This window comes from Pseudophryne corroboree, chromosome 3 (assembly GCF_028390025.1).
Source record: "Pseudophryne corroboree isolate aPseCor3 chromosome 3, aPseCor3.hap2, whole genome shotgun sequence".
In the NCBI taxonomy this organism is placed as follows: domain Eukaryota; kingdom Metazoa; phylum Chordata; class Amphibia; order Anura; family Myobatrachidae; genus Pseudophryne; species Pseudophryne corroboree.
In genome coordinates, this window is record NC_086446.1 from 487291326 (window position 1) to 487311653 (window position 20328).

General features: G+C 47.1%; 1 protein-coding gene, 1 long non-coding RNA gene and 1 other non-coding gene across 4 annotated transcripts in view; 2 read left to right on the forward strand and 1 right to left on the reverse strand.

Moving 5' to 3' along the window:
• The window catches only part of ERN1 (endoplasmic reticulum to nucleus signaling 1), a 159814-nt gene extending 146531 nt beyond the window's left edge, over window positions 1-13283 (reverse strand). Inside the window, exon 1 of one of the 2 annotated variants that reach the window (XM_063960906.1) lies at window positions 13008-13283. In XM_063960906.1, coding sequence (XP_063816976.1) covers window positions 13008-13064 — 57 coding nt within the window. In that variant the 5' untranslated portion in view covers window positions 13065-13283. Of the gene's footprint in view, window positions 1-11108; window positions 11146-13007 lie in introns of those variants that run through there. The other variant, XM_063960907.1, reaches the window with a different exon arrangement.
• A 4163-nt stretch (window positions 13284-17446) lies between these two features.
• On the forward strand, window positions 17447-18187 carry LOC135056122 (uncharacterized). Its single transcript, XR_010243899.1, has 2 exons — window positions 17447-17585; window positions 18034-18187. It is a non-coding gene; the product is annotated as an uncharacterized LOC135056122 (long non-coding RNA).
• Window positions 18188-18220: 33 nt separating this feature from the next.
• On the forward strand, window positions 18221-18355 carry LOC134900002 (small nucleolar RNA SNORA76). The gene has a single exon (XR_010173527.1). It is a non-coding gene; the product is annotated as a small nucleolar RNA SNORA76 (small nucleolar RNA).
• Window positions 18356-20328: the final 1973 nt, after the last annotated feature.

Below are 20328 nucleotides of genomic sequence, written 5' to 3' on the forward strand. Positions count from 1 at the left end.
GGAAACCCACGCATCATCACACACTTCATTTAATTTATCTGATTCAGGAAAAACCACATGTAGTTTTTTCACACTCCACATAATACCCTTTTCTCTATCGTCCTAGTGGATGCTGGGGTTCCTGAAAGGACCATGGGGAATAGCGGCTCCGCAGGAGACAGGGCACAAAAAGTAAAGCTTTAGGATCAGGTGGTGTGCACTGGCTCCTCCCCCTATGACCCTCCTCCAAGCCTCAGTTAGATTTTTGTGCCCGGCCGAGAAGGGTGCAGTCTAGGTGGCTCTCCTAAAGAGCTGCTTAGAAAAGTTTAGCTTAGGTTTTTTATTTTACAGTGAGTCCTGCTGGCAACAGGATCACTGCAACGAGGGACTTAGGGGAGAAGAAGTGAACTCACCTGCGTGCAGGATGGATTGGCTTCTTGGCTACTGGACATTAGCTCCAGAGGGACGATCACAGGTACAGCCTGGATGGTCACCGGAGCCTCGCCGCCGGCCCCCTTGCAGATGCTGAAACGAGAAGAGGTCCAGAATCGGCGGCAGAAGACTCCTCAGTCTTCTTAAGGTAGCGCACAGCACTGCAGCTGTGCGCCATTTTCCTCTCAGCACACTTCACACGGCAGTCACTGAGGGTGCAGGGCGCTGGGAGGGGGGCGCCCTGGGAGGCAAATGAAAACCTTTTTTGGCTAAAAATACCTCACATATAGCCTCCGGGGGCTATATGGAGATATTTAACCCCTGCCAGAATCCGTTAAGAGCGGGAGACGAGGCCGCCGAAAAAGGGGCGGGGCCTATCTCCTCAGCACACAGCGCCATTTTCCCTCACAGAAAGGCTGGAGGGAAGGCTCCCAGGCTCTCCCCTGCACTGCACTACAGAAACAGGGTTAAAACAGAGAGGGGGGGCACTAATTTGGCGTTAGAAATATATAAAAAAAGATGCTATAAGGGAAAACACTTATATAAGGTTGTCCCTATATAATTATAGCGTTTTTGGTGTGTGCTGGCAAACTCTCCCTCTGTCTCTCCAAAGGGCTAGTAGGTCCTGTCCTCTATCAGAGCATTCCCTGTGTGTGTGCTGTGTGTCGGTACGTGTGTGTCGACATGTATGAGGACGATGTTGGTGAGGAGGCGGAGCAATTGCCTGTAATGGTGATGTCACTCTCTAGGGAGTCGACACCGGAATGGATGGCTTATTTAGGGAATTACGTGATAATGTCAACACGCGCCAAGGTCGGTTGACGACATGAGACGGCCGACAAACAATTAGTACCGGTCCAGACGTCTCAAAAACACCGTCAGGGGTTTTAAAACGCCCGTTTACTTTAGTCGGTCGACACAGACACAGACAGGGACACTGAATCCAGTGTAGACGGTGAATAAACAAACGTATTCCTTATTAGGGCCACACGTTAAGGGCAATGAAGGAGGTGTTACATATTTCTGATACTACAAGTACCACAAAAGAGGGTATTATGTGGGATGTGAAAAAACTACCGTAGTTTTTCCTGAATCAGATAAATAAAATGAAGTGTGTGATGATGCGTGGGTTCCCCCCGATAGAAAATATGGGCGGTATACCCTTTCCCGCCAGAAGTTAGGGCGCGTTGGGAAACACCCCTTAGGGTGGATAAGGCGCTCACACGCTTATCAGAACAAGTGGCGGTACCGTCTATAGATAGGGCCGTCCTCAAGGAGCCAGCTGACAGGAGGCTGGAAAAATATCATAAAAAGTATATACACACATACTGGTGTTATACTGCGACCAGCGATCGCCTCAGCCTGGATGTGCAGAGCTGGGGTGGCTTGGTCGGATTCCCTGACTAAAAATATTGATACCCTTGACAGGGACAGTATTTTATTGACTATAGAGCATTTAAAGGATGTATTTCTATATATGCGAGATGCACAGAGGGATATTTGCACTCTGGCATCAAGAGTAAGTGCGATGTCCATATCTGCCAGAAGATGTTTATGGACACGACAGTGGTCAGGTGATGCAGATTCCAAACGGCACAAAGGTGTATTGCCGTATAAAGGAAGAGGAGTTATTTGGGGTCGGTCCATCGGACCTGGTGGCCACGGCAACTGCTGGAAAATCCACCGTTTTTACCCTAAGTCACATCTCTGCAGAAAAAGACACCGTCTTTTCAGCTTCAGTCCTTTCGTCCCTATAAGAGTCATATCTGCCCAGGGATAGAGGAAAGGGAAGAAGACTGCAGCAGGCAGCCCATTCCCAGGAACAGAAGCGTTCCACCGCTTCTGACAAGCTCTCAGCATGACGCTGAGACCGTACAGGACCCCTGGATCCTACAAGTAGTATCCCAGGGGTACAGTTTGGAATGTTGAGACGTTTCCCCTGCGCAGGCTCCTGAAGTCTGCTTTACCAAGGTCTCCCTCCGACAAGGAGGCAGTATGGGAAAAAATTCACGAGCTGTATTCCCAGCAGGTGATAATTAAATTACCCCTCCTACAACAAGAAAAGGGGGTATTATTCCACACTATATTGTGGTACTGAAGCCAGAAGGCTAGGTGAGACCTATTCTAAATCTAAAAAAATTTGAACACTTACAAAGGTTCAAATCAAGATGGAGTCACTCAGAGCAGTGATAACGAACCGGGAAGAAGGGGACTATCTGGTGTCCCGAGACATCAGGGATGCTTACCTCCATGTCCCAAATTTGCCCTTATCACTAAGGGTACCTCAGGTTCCTGGTACAGAACTGTCACTATCAGTTTCAGACGCTGCCGTTTGGATTGTCTACGGCACCCCGGGTCTTTACCAAGGTAATGGCCGAAATGATGGTTCTTCTTCGAAGAAAAGGCGTCTTAATTATCCCTTACTTGGACGATCTCCTGATAAGGGCAAAGTCCAGGGAACAGTTGGAGGTCGGAGTAGCACTATCTCGGATACTGTTACAACAGCAGGGGTGGATTCTAAATATTCCAAAATCGCAGCTGATCCCGACAACAAGTCTCCTGTGCTTAGGGATGATTCTGGACACAGTCCAGAAAAAGGTGTTTCTCCCGGAAGAGAAAGCCAGGGAGTTATCCGAGCTAGTCAGGAACCTCCTAAAATCAGTGCATCATTGCACAAGGGCCATGGTAAAAAAAAATGGTGACTTCCTTCGAAGCAATTCCAGTCGGCAGATTTCATGCAAGAACTTTTCAGTGGGATCTGCTGGACAAACGGTCCGGATCCCATCTTCAGATGCATCAGCGGATAACCCTATATCCAAGGACAAGGGTGTCTCTCCTGTGGTGGTTACAGAGTGCTCATCTTCTAGAGGGCCGCAGATTCGGCATTCAGTTTTGGATGTTGGTGACCACGGAGGCCAGCCCGAGAGGCTGGGGAGCAGTCACACAAGGAAAAAATTTCCAGGGAGTGTGATCAAGTCTGGAGATTTTTCTCCACATAAATATAGCTAAGGGTAAATTTATAATGCTCTAAGCTTAGCAAGACCTCTGCTTCAAGGTCAGCCGGTATTGATCCAGTGGGATAAAACATCACGGCAGTCGCCCACGTAAATAGACAGGGCGGCACAAGAAGCAGGAGGGCAGTGGCAAAAACTGCAAGGACTTTTCGCTGGGCGGAAAATCATGTGATAGCACTGTCAGCAGTGTTTCATTCCGGGAATGGAAACTGGGAAGCAGACTTCCTCAGTAGGCACGACCTCCACCCGGCAGAGTGGGAACTTCATGGGGAAGTTTTCCACATAATTGTAAACCGTTGGGAATTACCAAAGGTGGACATGATGGCGTCCCGTCTGAACAAAAAACGGGACAGGTATTGCGCCAGGTTAAGAGACCCTCAGGCAATAGCTGTGGACGTTCTGGTAACACCGTGGGTGTACCAGTCGGTGTATGTGTTCCATCCTCTGCTTTTCATACCTAAGGTACTGAGAATTATAAGACGTAGAGGAGTAAGAACTATACTCATGGCTCCGGATTGGCCAAGAAGGACTTGGTACCCGGAACTTCAAGAGATGCTCACAGAGGACTTATGGCCTCTGCCGCTAAGAAGGGACTTGTTTCAGCAAGTACCATGTCTGTTCCAAGACTTACCGCAGCTGCGTTTGACGGCATGGCGGTGGAACGCCGGATCCTAAGGGAAAAGGCATTCAGGAAGAGGTCATTCCTACCCTGGTCAAAGCCAGAAAGGAGGTGACCGCACAACATTATCACCACATGTGGCGAAAATATGTTGCGTGGTGTGAGGCCAGGAAGGCCCCACGAAGAAATTTCAACTCGGTCGATTCCTGCATTTCTTGCAAACAGGAGTGTCTATGGGCCTCAAATTGGGGTCCATTAAGGTTCAAATTTCGGCCCTGTCGATTTTTCTTCCAGAAAGAATTGGCTTCAGTTCCTGAAGTCCAGAAGTTTGTCAAGGGAGTATTGCATATACAACCCCCTTTTGTGCCTCCAGTGGCACTGTGGGATCTCAACGTAGTTCTGGGATTCCTCAAAACACATTGGTTTAAAACCAGTCAAATCTGTGGATTTGAAGCATCTCACATGAAAAGTGAACATGCTCTTGGACCTGGCCTGGACCAGGCGAGTGTCAAATTGGTGGGTTTTTTTTTCTCAAAAAAGCCCATATCTGTTTGTCCATTCGGACAGGGCAGAGCTGCGGACTCGTCCCCAGTTCTCTCCCTAAGGTGGTGTCAGTGTTTCACCTGAACCAGCTTATTGTGGTGTCTTGCGCCTACTAGGGACTTGGAGGACTCCAAGTTGCTAGATGTGGTCAGGGCCCTGAAAATATAGGTTCCAGGACGGCTGGAGTCAGGAAAACTGACTTGCTGTTATCCTGTATGCACCCAACAAACTGGGTGCTCTTGCTTTTAAGCAGACTTTTGCTAGTTGGATGTGTAATACAATTCAGCTTGCACATTCTGTGGCAGGCCTGCCACAGCCAAAATATGTAAATGCCCATTCCACAAGGAAGGTGGGCTCATCTTGGGCGGCTGCCCGAGGGGTCTCGGCTTTACAACTTTGCCGAGCGGATATTTAGTCAGGGGCAAACACGTTTGTAAAATCCTACAAATTTGATACCCTGGCTAAGGAGGACCTGGAGTTCTCTCATTCGGTGCTGCAGAGTCATCCGCACTCTCCCGCCCGTTTGGGAGCTTTGGTATAATCCCCATGGTCCTTTCAGGAACCCCAGCATCCACTAGGACGATAGAGAAAATAAGAATTTACTTACCGATAATTCTATTTCTCGGAGTCCGTAGTGGATGCTGGGCGCCCATCCCAAGTGCGGATTATCTGCATTACTTGTACATAGTTACAAAAATCGGGTTATTATTGTTGTGAGCCATCTTTTCAGAGGCTCCGCTGTTATCATACTGTTAACTGGGTTCAGATCACAGGTTGTACAGTGTGATTGGTGTGGCTGGTATGAGTCTTACCCGGGATTCATAAATCCTTCCTTATTGTGTACGCTCGTCCGGGCACAGTACCTAACTGAGGCTTGGAGGAGGGTCATAGGGGGAGGAGCCAGTGCACACCACCTGATCCTAAAGCTTTACTTTTTGTGCCCTGTCTCCTGCGGAGCCGCTATTCCCCATGGTCCTTTCAGGAACCCCAGCATCCACTACGGACTCCGAGAAATAGAATTATCGGTAAGTAAATTCTTATTTTTTGTGGTACTTGTAGTATCAGAAATATGTAACATCTCCTTCATTGCCCTTAACAAGTAACGTGTGGCCCTAAAGGAAAATACGTTTGTTTCTTCACCGTCGACACTGGAGTCAGTGTCCGTGTCTGTGTCTACCGACTGAGGTAAAAGGACGTTTTAACGCCCCTGACGGTGTTTGAGACGCCTGGACAGATACTAATTGGTTTGCCGGCCGTCTCATGTCGTCAACCGACCTTGCAGCGTGTTGACATTATCACGTAATTCCTTAAATAAGCCATCCATTCCGGTGTCGACTCCCTAGAGAGTGACATCACCATTACAGGCAATTGCTCCGCCTCCTCACCAACATCGTCCTCATACATGTCGACACACACGTACCGACACACAGCACACACACAGGGAATGCTCTGATAGAGGACAGGACCCCACTAGCCCTTTGGGGAGACAGAGGGAGAATCTAAAAGGAGCTTTAGAAGGACTGCCGCGCCCCAGAGAGCAGCAGTGGTGATATCTGCAGGTGGTCACTCAACCCCCTAAAAACCGAATACACAAAAAATTGAGAGATCACGTCTGCGCTCGTCTGCGAATGCTGAACTAAAAGAGGATGGGTAAATAATACACAGTCTCTGATGAGAGGATAGTTACTAAATTAGGTTAGTTAGCTTAATAATGTCCCGTGATGTCGTTAATACTCGTTGAGCCACTGTTCGTGTGTCTTTATTAATACTTCTCCGAATTGGATCTTGAGTGGATTCGTATCCTCAGTCACGTTGGACCGTAGTGGGTTTCTTCTGTACGTTGTCTTCAATATTCGTTCTCCGGATTTTCTCCTGTACTTCCGTCCAGGGTACCAGGGTAGTTCTTATCCTCAAGAGTTGGAGACAGAGAGACAGAAATAGCCGCTGATAGTGTAGTAGGCGTGTTGAGAAGTGGCGTTTTAGACTAGTAGGGAGATCTTAAAAAGAAGTAGCAACTGATGGTTGCGTACCGTACTCACGTGAGAGACGTGATGTACCCCTCGCGTAAAGGTATCTTTGGTGTTCGTGTGTTTTTCTCCTCTTCCTCCAGGCAGGATCCTATACGGTTCTTATCCTCGGGCGTGTAAAAGGAGATGGAACAGTTGATAGTGTAGTAGGTTTTTAGGTGAAGTGGATGGTTACTAAACAGCAATTCACTCTTCTAAACTTATCACTTATAGTGGGGGAGTGCGTACCGTACTCACATCCATGCAGGAAGGTGGAAAACACATAAAGGTATCTTTTCTTAGGTCGACGAGTTGTCATACATGGTCACACTCATGCAGATTAGATAGGTGAAATGAATAGTGGGCGTACCCAACTCACACTGTACGATGCGGGAACTTGTATATAATGGTATCTTTGGGATGGTCCGGCTGGTTCTAGAGTTTCCTTATTCCAGACTCTATTCCACTCATTTTATGCATGAAAAGAAACGAAGTGGGGTGTCATTGAATGACACATTTAAAATAATTTATTGCTCAAAAATTTCTAAAATAACATAAAACTGCCAATCGACTCTAGGTAAGAAAGGGGGGTGTACACGGGTGAAATGAAAGGTGTTAATATCCGGATTTTCTCACCTTAGTAGATACCGTCCCAGTCAGTCCCTAGTAGTCCTGGCCCTCACACCAACGCGTTTCGACTATAGAAGTCTTTTTCAAGACCTTTCATTTCACCCGTGTACACCCCCCTTTCTTACCTAGAGTCGATTGGCAGTTTTATGTTATTTTAGAAATTTTTGAGCAATAAATTATTTTAAATGTGTCATTCAATGACACCCCACTTCGTTTCTTTTCATGCATAAAATGAGTGGAATAGAGTCTGGAATAAGGAAACTCTAGAACCAGCCGGACCATCCCAAAGATACCATTATATACAAGTTCCCGCATCGTACAGTGTGAGTTGGGTACGCCCACTATTCATTTCACCTATCTAATCTGCATGAGTGTGACCATGTATGACAACTCGTCGACCTAAGAAAAGATACCTTTATGTGTTTTCCACCTTCCTGCATGGATGTGAGTACGGTACGCACTCCCCCACTATAAGTGATAAGTTTAGAAGAGTGAATTGCTGTTTAGTAACCATCCACTTCACCTAAAAACCTACTACACTATCAACTGTTCCATCTCCTTTTACACGCCCGAGGATAAGAACCGTATAGGATCCTGCCTGGAGGAAGAGGAGAAAAACACACGAACACCAAAGATACCTTTACGCGAGGGGTACATCACGTCTCTCACGTGAGTACGGTACGCAACCATCAGTTGCTACTTCTTTTTAAGATCTCCCTACTAGTCTAAAACGCCACTTCTCAACACGCCTACTACACTATCAGCGGCTATTTCTGTCTCTCTGTCTCCAACTCTTGAGGATAAGAACTACCCTGGTACCCTGGACGGAAGTACAGGAGAAAATCCGGAGAACGAATATTGAAGACAACGTACAGAAGAAACCCACTACGGTCCAACGTGACTGAGGATACGAATCCACTCAAGATCCAATTCGGAGAAGTATTAATAAAGACACACGAACAGTGGCTCAACGAGTATTAACGACATCACGGGACATTATTAAGCTAACTAACCTAATTTAGTAACTATCCTCTCATCAGAGACTGTGTATTATTTACCCATCCTCTTTTAGTTCAGCATTCGCAGACGAGCGCAGACGTGATCTCTCAATTTTTTGTGGAGACAGAGGGAGAGTTTGCCAGCACACACCAAAAACGCTATAATTATACAGGGACAACCTTTATATAAGTGTTTTTCCCTTATAGCATTTTATTATATATATACATATCGCCAAATAAGTGCCCCCCCTCTCTGTTTTAACCCTGTTTCTGTAGTGCAGTGCAGGGGAGAGCCTGGGAGCCTTCCCACCAGCATTTCTGTGAGGGAAAATGGCGCTGTGTGCTGAGGAGAATAGGCCCCGCCCCCTTTTCGGCGGGCTTCTTCTCCCGTTTTTCTGAGACCTGGCAGGGGTTAAATACATCCATATAGCCCCCAGGGGCTATATGTGATGTATTTTTAGCCAGAATAAGGTACTATCATTGCTGCCCAGGGCGCCCCCCCCAGCGCCCTGCACCCTCAGTGACCGCTGCTAAGAAGTGTGCTGACAACAATGGCGCACAGCTGCAGTGCTGTGCGCTACCTTATGAAGACTGAAAAGTCTTCTGCCGCCGGTTTCTGGACCTCTTCACTTTTCGGCATCTGCAAGGAGGTCGGCGGCGCGGCTCCGGGACGAACCCCAGGGTGAGACCTGTGTTCCGACTCCCTCTGGAGCGAATGGTGTCCAGTAGCCTAAGAAGCCAATCCATCCTGCACGCAGGTGAGTTCACTTCTCTCCCCTAAGTCCCTCGATGCAGTGAGCCTGTTGCCAGCAGGACTCACTGAAAATAAAAAAAACCTAACAAAACTTTTACTCTAAGCAGCTCTTTAGGAGAGCCACCTAGATTGCACCCTTCTCGGCCGGGCACAAAAATCTAACTGAGGCTTGGAGGAGGGTCATAGGGGGAGGAGCCAGTGCACACCACCTGATCCTAAAGCTTTTACTTTTGTGCCCTGTCTCCTGCGGAGCCGCTATTCCCCATGGTCCTGACGGAGTCCCCAGCATCCACTTAGGACGTCAGAGAAAAGAAAGTTATATTTTGTTGCCTTTGTTTGCTTTATCCACTCCAAAACATAATTATTGAAAATGTATTACACATGGAAATAAAGTTTGGCAAACTAGAGACCTCTAAAGCTGCGTACACACTAGACGATCAGATCAGACCAACATATTGTACACAGACCACTGCACGCGCCCGTTGGTCGTTCAGCGCATCTTCTGATCTGCATTGCAGTCAGAGCTGAAGATATCAATGAAGACAACATGCTCCTGAATGTGACCACTGAGCGATATAGCACGCAATCGTGCGCTATATCATTTAGTGTGTACAGCCAACTCACATATCGTTCCGCTGATCACGTTCCAGGATCGTCTAGTGCAGGCATGTCCAAACTGCGGCCCTCCAGCTGTTGAGAAACTACACATCCCAGCATGCCCTGACACAGCTTTAGCATTCTCTGACAGCAAAACTGTGTCAGGGCATGCTGGGATATGTAGTTTCACAACAGCTGGAGGGCCGCAGTTTGGACATGCCTGGTCTAGTGTGTACCAAGAATTAGAGAGTTCAGCCCAGAATCAAAATTGGTAAGGGCGACTCATAATTGTTAAGGGTGGACAATTATTTAGTACATTATATTTTTGTGCTATGTTTTTTTGTTTTGCAATGAATATATGGGTGCCCCACTAATGTGATCTTTGTCCTGATCTTTGTTGATGTTCCCTCAGCACATACACTTTCTGTCTATCACGGGAACTGAGCAAAGAGATCATTTGGATTGCAGCACTGCATATATGGATTTTTCTCAGGTAAAAAAAATTTGTCAATCCCAATATGGGGGTCTATTCAATTCAGTGCGGATTGCATAGCGCCAGGAATTAGCTCTCGTACTTTTCAATTCAGCTTTCTGTTATGTCAGAGAAGGCCAGTTCTCACGGACTAAACAGGGTGTTTTGTCGCGAGAGCCGGCTTTCTCAGACTTAAGTGCCGGGCGTGATTCTGTTTCTGGAATGCTAAGGCCAGAAAACAAAATTGCGCCAGCACTTTAGCCGGATTTCTGTTCACACCCCCAGAGGGGTGTGAGAAGAAATCATCTCATCGGGTGTCAGATCACGCTGAATTGAATAGCACCGGGAGCTAATGCCCGGCGCTATTCAATCTGCGCAGAATTGAACTGACCCCATGGTTTTAATCAGGATCACTGCTCATTTTTCAGACAAAACACAATACCACATTGTCATATAGGATATCATTGGCTGGTGCATGAATGTAGTAATCCAGATAGAGCATTTCTGGACTGTAAGAACATCATGCACATTCAGCTGACTATGAAACATGACAACCTGCTTTTTAGGAGTGAGACGGAATAGCAGACATATTCAGTTAGTTATAAACACTCCAGTTTCAGGTAATTTAAATACACACTTTCATATGCATGTATGCCAGATAATGGCTTTACTTTTTATTGTTGCTGATTAAAACAAGGTTACTTATTGTTGGCACTGGAGCCATTCCATAGCTTCTCCCAAACTTCAAACTTTTGTTTGCCAATGTTGCAAACGTCTATACACGTTAGATTGTTGTGGTAAAGGAGTATAAAAAAAGTTCACTATGTAAGAAAAACCACTTAAAGGTTAGTAAAAGCAATGGTGACACCTGCATGTTACCACACAGTAGTAGTGTGGAGTTCCAGCCAAAAAAACAGGTTAGCAATTTTCTTTTTTTAAATCAAAATTTGAAACAAAAATATTCACACAACATATTAAAATAAATAATAAATATCTAGTTCTCTGCCAATAGCAGAAGTAAGCTACAAGTGGCTCTGGAACTGTTGTGGAACTACAAGTCTTACCATGCTCTGCTAACAGCTGGAGCGCCACATGTTACCTATAGAAACAGATTGCATTACCCAGATGGTGACAACAGTGAGACAAGAGTGAGACGGACGAAAGCGGACAAATTACAGTTTTACAGTCATCTGTGAACTGTACTAAGTAAAGGGCTGGTGCCTCCACACTCAAAGGTATGAACGATATCTCGTTCATTAATGAGCGAGATCAGTCATATCTTTGAGTATTATCTGCCAGTGTGTAGGGCCTATTACATTAACGCCTGCTAAATGGGATGCTCTCTGTCTATGCCACTCACAAGCGTACAAACATTTCTTAAGATATCAAGCTGGGACAAAAAGGGAAACATTTTGAATCCATATCAGACGGGATACAGGCATTAGGTCGACAGGAGTTTTTCACAATTTAAAAAAAAAAAAAAAAAATTACAACTTTTTTATACTTTACGATCCACGTGGACTACGATTGGGAATATTAACCTGTGCAGAGCGCAGCGGTAGCAAGGAGACATGGTGCACTAACTGGGGTTCCCAGTCACCTTACGAAGAAAACGACACCCAAAAAAGGAGAAAGGCTCATGTCAACCTTTTTCCATGTCGACCAATAGTGGTCGACCTAATGACCCATACCAGACTACCTGCCTGTAAATAATTGCTATAGTGCACAGGCTCTCGAACCGTGCCCTCACTACCCCAAACGGGTCACGTTTTCCAGGTCTCCACACAGAACCACAAGTGAAATAATCAGCTCCCTATGGACCTTTTAAAATTTATCAGTAAGTAATAAATACACCTGTGCACCTGCTGGGTAATCTGAAAAATGTGAACTGTGTGGGGTCCTGAGGACCGAGTTTGAGAACCACTGCTATAGTGTATTACAGAAATTCATACACTATAAAATATCCTCTAATTTTCATTAACCAATAGGCCTTCAGTACATGTCCTAACACTGATGATTTTAAGAGAGATAACCTAGCAAGATGAGTGTGTCCTGGCAGGTCACACAACACGTGGCACACAACATAAGCTGCACAATGAAAATATTATGAAACAGAGAATAATTTACAGCACATCCTATATAAATGCCTGTAATTTATACAGTTTTGGTGTCATCATTGAGAAAATGTATGTATTATAGTAAATCATCAACAACTACTGTGAAGTATTACTGATATTAGAAGTCACCGCTGCTTTCTTTGATTTGTAATTTACAGCAGGGAGTGTAGGATGCGGTGATTGGGGATTTAGTTGGGGCAGCCAATTTTCTTCCCAAAACACAAACTATCCAAGTAATTAAAAGAAAGCCAGCAATTACTCACAGCAGATAACAGGATTAAGTTACTATTAGCATTTGGTAGATCATTCATTTAAAAAAACAAAACTTTTGTTTTTATGGTCTACTCTAGCTGACCATCAAAACAAAAGTTATTTTTTGTTAACCTCACAAGAATAACACAGATGATTCATATTATACAACACAGACAGGTAAATGCTAAAAGATGTACACAATATCTACATAGGTAAGTTGCCCATACAATATATATATATATATATATATATATATATATATATATATATATATATATATACACACACACTGAAGTGCGATGTCCAGATAGAAATCTGTATTCAGTGCAGGCAGGCAAGTGCTAAAGAGGGATATATACACACTGGTAATTACAAAGAGCTACCTAGGGAGAAGAGACCGGTAAGTGATCCAGGTGCAGGGTAGAGATTACTCAGGCTCCAGCACAATACTCTACAAGTAAAATATGCAGCTATTACTGGACCCAAGTGAATACATACACACACTTTACACACTGGGTGTGTGTATACATATGCAGACAGACAATATACACAGGTAAGTGACAGGGCTTTGGGCACGCAGCTGGTATCACTCACCATCTGGCAGAGTAGAAGTCCCAGGCAGAGAAGCCCCCTCAGCAGTATCCACCCCATGCCTGCTCCCAGGATAACCCCGAACTGAGTGTGGCCCTTCGTGGGGGTCTGAGGCCCCCGGGCCAGGTCCTATGTGACTACACAAGCAACTAGCAGATGCAATGTCTGACTGCCTCCATTACTGCTGAAATGTGTCTGCTCTGCTATTGCTGCAGGTCCGGCTTCTTCCTGTAGGAGGATCCGTCCCTGGGAGCCGGCCCACACATGACATCAGAGAGATCGCCCACAGCCTCTGCTGTGCCATTGTTATTATTAGTAGATCACTTTTATTGTACACAGTAGATGCATAGACAGCGTACAGCTACATGTACTGTACCGGGCAGCAGGTCCTGTCACAGGCAGCTCACGTTCTAGCACTATACTGACCACACGCGACCCTTGCACCATTCAGCAGAGGTGGAAGAATAATGATCTCGTCCTAAGAGCTTACAATTTAATTTAGTGGTATTCGGTCACAATAGTTTATAGTCGACATCTAGCAGAATAACGGACAGGACCTGTCCAACCAATACACAATCTATTGGTTAAAGGGAATTATTATTATCTTTTATTTATATGGCGTCACAAGGGATCTGCAGCGCCCATTGCAGAGTACATAAACAAATGAGCAAAACAAGAAGACAGCACTTAAGGTCCATACACACTAGACTACGTCGCTCTGTGAGCGACGTCGTCTATACCTCTTTCACACAGCACAAATATCCCGGTATCGACCCGGCATATTGCCGGGTCGGCGTGCGGTGTGAAAGCGCCATGGTGGAATTCCCAGGTCGCCTGACCCAGTAATTCAACCTGGGAATAAAGCAGTGTTATTCCCTGGTTGAATACCGGGTCAGTGGCAGTGAAAATGAGTTCCCGGGTCGATGCGACCTGGGACCTGTTCACTAGATAGGGAGAGGCGGCGCGGAGATGAGCTCATCTCCCAGCGTCGCATCCACCCCCGCTGCAGGTTCCGCCCCCCCCCCCCCACCACCACCACCACCACTATGGCAACCCGCCCGGCATATTGCCAGGTCAGGGAAGCCTGCTGTAGCGTCCAATGCCGGTTCGCACCCGGGAAGGACCCGTTTCCAATTCCCGGGTGGGATACGGCATTTGCGGTGTGAAAGGGGTACTAGTGTTTCCTCTGCCGGGCGATCGGCGGCTGCCTGTACACACTGAGTGTTATGACGCTCAGTGACGTCATGCAGTCACCGGCCATGCATGCAGCTCCTGGACGATAGTCCAGATCGGGCTTGCATGCACTGCCAACAGCAACAATCGTTGTCGAGCCATGGGGCCGCGCATTGTTCGTCGCTGTCAGCATACACACTGGCCGACAAAATGAGCAACGTCGCTCAGGAAGGGGGAAAATGAGTGACGACGCTCATTTTATGAGTGTGTATGAGCATTTACAGTTTGAAACAATATAGGACAAGAACAAGCTATATACAGAAAACCAGTGGTTAGTTGCCATCAGGGGTCAATTCAATTCTGTGCGGATTCAGCACAATGCTAAGTCAGAGAATGCCCATACTCCCGGACTAAACAGGGTGTTTAGTCACGACAACGGGCATTCTCCGACTACACTGCCTCCCCGCGATGCTGTTTGCGCGCCATTTTGTCACAAAACAGCATACCTAGTTTTGTCGGATTTCAGGATTAATTTGCGCTGAATAGCTCCAGGAGCTCCCTCTTGGCGCTATTCAATCTGTGGAGAATTGACCACAAAGGGAGTACCAGAGCCGGCCCTAACCAATATGATGCCCTAGGCAAGATTTTGTCTGGTGCCCCCTAGCACCACCGCTGGTTCCGCCTCTGACCTTGCACCTCTTTCCCAGCACCATCACCCCTCACCCATAGCAGTCCTTATTTTGGTGTTTGTACCCCCTATACTTTAAATAGGAACAGCTCGCACATTTGGCGCACAGCACAGCAACTTTATTCACATTTGATCATGCGATAGTGTCCATAATTCATATTACACCCCACAGTAGTATCACTTTACCTTATAAACGTTACTCCTCACAGTAGAGCCCCTTATTCACATTACATCACACTGAATTGCTCCTTATTCACATTACACCACACCCTATTGCTCTTTATTCACATTAGACGACACAGTAGTGCCCTTTCTATATGCAACGCCACATAGTAGAGCACCTTATACACAAAATGCCACACATTAGTCATGCATTTATACACACAATTCCACACAGTAATGCCCCTTACACATATGAGACACCTTATTAATTTCCTTATAACCATAATGCGCCTTACACATTATGACAACCTTTATTAATGCCCTTTTACACATAATGTCCCTTACACAAAATGACACACACAGTGCCACCTACACATTTGCTGCACATTATTAGTGCCCCTTTACACATAATGACACACATAATGCTCCTTACACATGTTCTGAACACTACTGCACAACCAACCCACTCACATACACACAGCACTCACACTGCTACTAACACTGTGACCTCTGCCTCTGCTTGGATACAGATGTGTCCTCATAAATCTTGCCTCAATGATAACGTCGGGCACGTTTTTTTAAATTAAAATGCATCTTATTTGCATTGCTATGTGGCTAGGATGCACAAGCAGCTTCTGCTGATTAAAATGATATGCAGCATGCCTATATACTGTGTGAGACTGTGGCTGTATCTGCATATGAAATGCTACACTCAGAATATAGGCATGCCACATATCATTTTAATCAGCAGAAGCTGCTGATGCCCCTAGGCATATCAAATGCCCTAGGCAATTGCCTAGTTTGCCTATACCTATGGCCGGCTCTGGGGAGTACTGAGTATAAGCTCTCTATACACCCCGTCTGTGTCACCCGTCTGTCTGCCCCTCACCTTTAAGGCCCATACACATTAGACGATGTCGCTCTGTGAGCGACATCGTCTAACGTCTCCCCCTCCCGGGCCGGCCGGTCGGCGGCCCCCTGTACGCACTGAGCGATATGACCGCTCATATCGCTCAGTGACGTCACGCCCCCGCCAGCCCTGCATGAAGGTCGTGGACGACAGTCCACATCCTTCATGCATGCCCTACCGACAGCGACGATCGTTGCCGACCCGCGGGGCTGCGCATCGGTCGTCGCTGGCGGCATACACACTTAACGATATAATGAGCGACGTCGCTCAAGGAGGGGGAAAATGAGCGACGTCGCTCATTATATCGTTAAGTGTGTATGGACCTTTAGAATGTAAGCTCTCACAAGTAGGGCCCTCTTCCCTCATGTGCTTATCCTTTCTCTTACTTTAATAATCTTCAACTCCAGCAGTCTTCTGCCACCTGATACTTATTTCAGTGTTATCTGCTGATGTAGCTATGTTTTATTTACCCTGTACTTGTCATATATTGTCTTCAACTGTAAAGGGGGGTACACACGGAGCGATCACTGCTTAAAATCTAAGCAATCTGACCAGATTGCTTAGATTTTAAGCATGATCTCTCCGTGTGTACCCCCCACATCGATAGCGATGCGCGGGGCTATCGCTGGTGCTAGATTGGCTCAATCTAGTGCCCCTTCCCCCCCCCCGTTTCCCCCCGCACGCTCAGCACACATAGCGCTGTGCTGAGCGGTGGGAGAGATGTGTGCTGAGCGGTTCACTCAGAACACATCTCTCCCCAAATCGGTCCGTGAATGCGGCCCTTAAATTGCTGTTTTTCTGTTTTATTTATGTACCCTGTAATTGGGCGCTGCGGAACCCTTATGGCGCCATATAAAGAATAATAAGATAGTGTAAGTAAGAGAAGGAAAGGCACGAGGGGAGAAGGCTCTGCTCTTGCGAGCTTACAATCTAAAAGGAGAAGGGCAAACAGACTGGGGTGACACAGAAAGGTTAGGAGGAGAGTTGGCTGGGTTTGTGAAGAAGCGTGTCTTGAGAACCCATTTGAAGTTTCGTAGAGAGGTAAATAGGGAAAAGCCCCTAAAACACTATCAAGTGTAAAAATGACAAGCTGATGGGCAGTGTGCCGCAGGAGCTTACAGTCTACTCTAGTGGAAGCATGATCTCACACGGTCCTACAGCGACTGCAGTGCAACCTAGTGTAAGACACTGGCACACAGAGCATGCTATCAGCCTTTCCTGGTGTAATATGCAGACCACAGCCCAGGAATGGCGCCGATGCCTGTTAAGGGTGAGGGACACGAGGTGGGCCGTGGGCAAGCGGTGCACAGACAGGAGGGGGTATAGTGACTACAATGTGAGTTTTTTAGAAGTGGAGATGTTGCCCATAGCAACCAGATTCCACTTAACATTTATCTAGCTTCTTCTGTAAAAATCTGATTGGTTGCTATGGGCAACAGCTCTACTTCTAAAAAACGCACACCTTGGTAAATAAATATACCCCGATGAGTGGAGGCGAGGGAACTCGGCGTGAGATCGGCAGTGGTCGGTGTCGTTTCTCGCTCACTAGCAGTTAACTTGAGGACACGCCCCCGGAAGCAGTCACCGTGCGCTGGGCCTATATAAGATGGCGCAGGGCGGAAACACGTTCTTTCAGTGCGGCCGTTGGGTAAGTGTGTGCTAGGGCTGGGAAGTTGGCGGGGTAATGTAAGGCTGCCGCCGTTACTTAGGTGGCTCCGTGAAGTAGCTGTAGTGAGCTGCTTACGTTCGGTAATAGCAAGGGCTGGCCGTGTCACCGGTGTGCCTGTAGGCGGCTGCTGTTCTCCGGTGAGAGACGCTGCTGACTCACTGAGTGGCGTTGGGTAATAGCTGTCCGCTGTCTGGCGCCCTCACTGCCAGTGCAGCTGGGTGTGCGGGGCCCGGCCGCTTGGATGCGGGATTAGGACGAAGCGTGTGCGGGGAGGGGGGTGCAGCAGCATAATGATGATGAATAAGTGCGTTAGACTTCTGATGCTGATGAAGTCACCCTATATAGCTGATGCTGCTCTGCATGCTGACACTGGCTGTCTCTGGTGTTGGGTCTGTGTATAAACGTTATTTTATTTTTTGTGCTTTAGGGTGGAAGGTGATGCCCCCCGGCCGGAGCATGATCTGTGACTGACGGCGTGTGAGGATCTTAATGAATTACATGCGGTATACAGTATTTGTGTGATGTGCTCTCATCCTGTGATTATTTTGTGAATAAAGTGTTTGGATTTTTTTCCCCTCAAATCTAATTGCCTGGTGTCTTTCTTATCCCACTAAGCACTGTCTTTGAACCTGTGACTTTCCCAGTCTGTGGGGTCACTGGCCAAGCATCAGTGCCAGAGTAAGCAGCTGGTTGTAACTGGTGCTTCAAGGCTGCCTCCTTTGTTGTGCCTTTAAAACACAGCTACATGTACTGTGGGACTCTCATTCAGGGGAAAGTATTGCGGCGATGTTAGCACTACTGCTTTGTACAAAGTGGAAGCTTAGAACTTGTTTATTGAGGACATGTAACAAAACTTTAATAGTTGTCCGTGAAATGGGATGCCACATTCTTTTACAGATTCTTTATCTGATTAGTTTAAAATGTAATTTCTCTAACGTCCTAGTGGATGCTGGGACTCCGTCAGGACCATGGGGAATAGCGGGCTCCGCAGGAGACAGGGCACATCTAAATAAAGCTTTTAGGATCACATGGTGCGTACTGGCTCCTCCCCCTATGACCCTCCTCCAAGCCTCAGTTAGGTTTTTGTGCCCGTCCGAGAAGGGTGCAATCTAGGTGGCTCTCCTAAAGAGCTGCTTAGAAAAAGTTTTTTTAGGTTTAAATCTCAGTGAATCCTGCTGGCAACAGGATCACTGCATCGAGGGACTTAGGGGAGAGATTTCCAACTCACCTGCGTGCAGGATGGATTGGAGTCTTAGGCTACTGGACACTTAGCTCCAGAGGGAGTCGGAACACAGGTCCTCCTGGGGTTCGTCCCGGAGCCGCGCCGCCGATCCCCCTTACAGACGCTGAAGACGGAGGTCCGGAAAGCAGGCGGCAGAAGACTCCTCAGTCTTCATGAAGGTAGCGCACAGCACTGCAGCTGTGCGCCATTGTTGCTACACGTCTCACTGATTCAGTCACGGAGGGTGCAGGGCGCTGCTGGGGGCGCCCTGGGCAGCAATATTAAATACCTTTAGTGGCAAAATAAATACATCACATATAGCCAAGGGGGGCATAATTTGGCGATATTGATATATTAAAAGCGCTTATATCAAAAACAACACCTTCTAGGGTTGTTTATATACATTTATAGCGTTTTTGGTGTGTGCTGGCAAACTCTCCCTCTGTCTCCCCAAAGGGCTAAGAGGGTCCTGTCTTCGATTAGAGCATTCCCTGTGTGGCTGCTGTGTGTCGGTACGTGTGTGTCGACATGTATGAGGACGATGTTGGTGTGGAGGCAGAGCAATTGCCGGTAATGGTGATGTCACCCCCTAGGGAGTCGACACCGGAATGGATGGCTTTAGTTATGGAATTACGTGATAATGTTAGCACATTACAAAAGTCAGTTGACGAAATGAGACGGCCGGAAAACCAGTTAGTACCGGCTCAGGCGTCTCAGACACCGTCAGGGGCTGTAAAACGTCCCTTACCTCAGTCAGTCGACACGGGTACCGACACAGATGAATCTAGTGTCGACGGTGAAGAAACGAACGTATTTTCTCTATCGTCCTAAGTGGATGCTGGGGTTCCTGAAAGGACCATGGGAATAGCGGCTCCGCAGGAGACAGGGCACAAAAAAGTAAAGCTTTTACCAGATCAGGTGGTGTGCACTGGCTCCTCCCCCTATGACCCTCCTCCAGACTCCAGTTAGATTTTGTGCCCGAACGAGAAGGGTGCAATCTAGGTGGCTCTCCTAAAGAGCTGCTTAGAGAAAGTTTAGCTTAGGTTTTTTACTTTACAGTGAGTCCTGCTGGCAACAGGATCACTGCAACGAGGGACTTAGGGGAGAAGTAGTGAACTCACCTGCGTGCAGAGTGGATTTGCTGCTTGGCTACTGGACACTAGCTCCAGAGGGACGATCACAGGTACAGCCTGGATGGTCACCGGAGCCGCGCCGCCGGCCCCCTTGCAGACGCTGAAGAGAGAAGAGGTCCAAAATCGGCGGCTGAAGACTCCTGAGTCTTCATAAAGGTAGCGCACAGCACTGCAGCTGTGCGCCATTTTCCTCTCAGCACACTTCACACAACAGTCACTGAGGGTGCAGAGCGCTGGGGGGGGCGCTCTGAGAGGCAAATAAAAACCTTATTAGAGGCAAAAAATACCTCACATATAGCCCACAGAGGCTATATGGAGATATTTAACCCCTGCCTAACTTCAAAAATAGCGGGAGACGAGCCCGCCG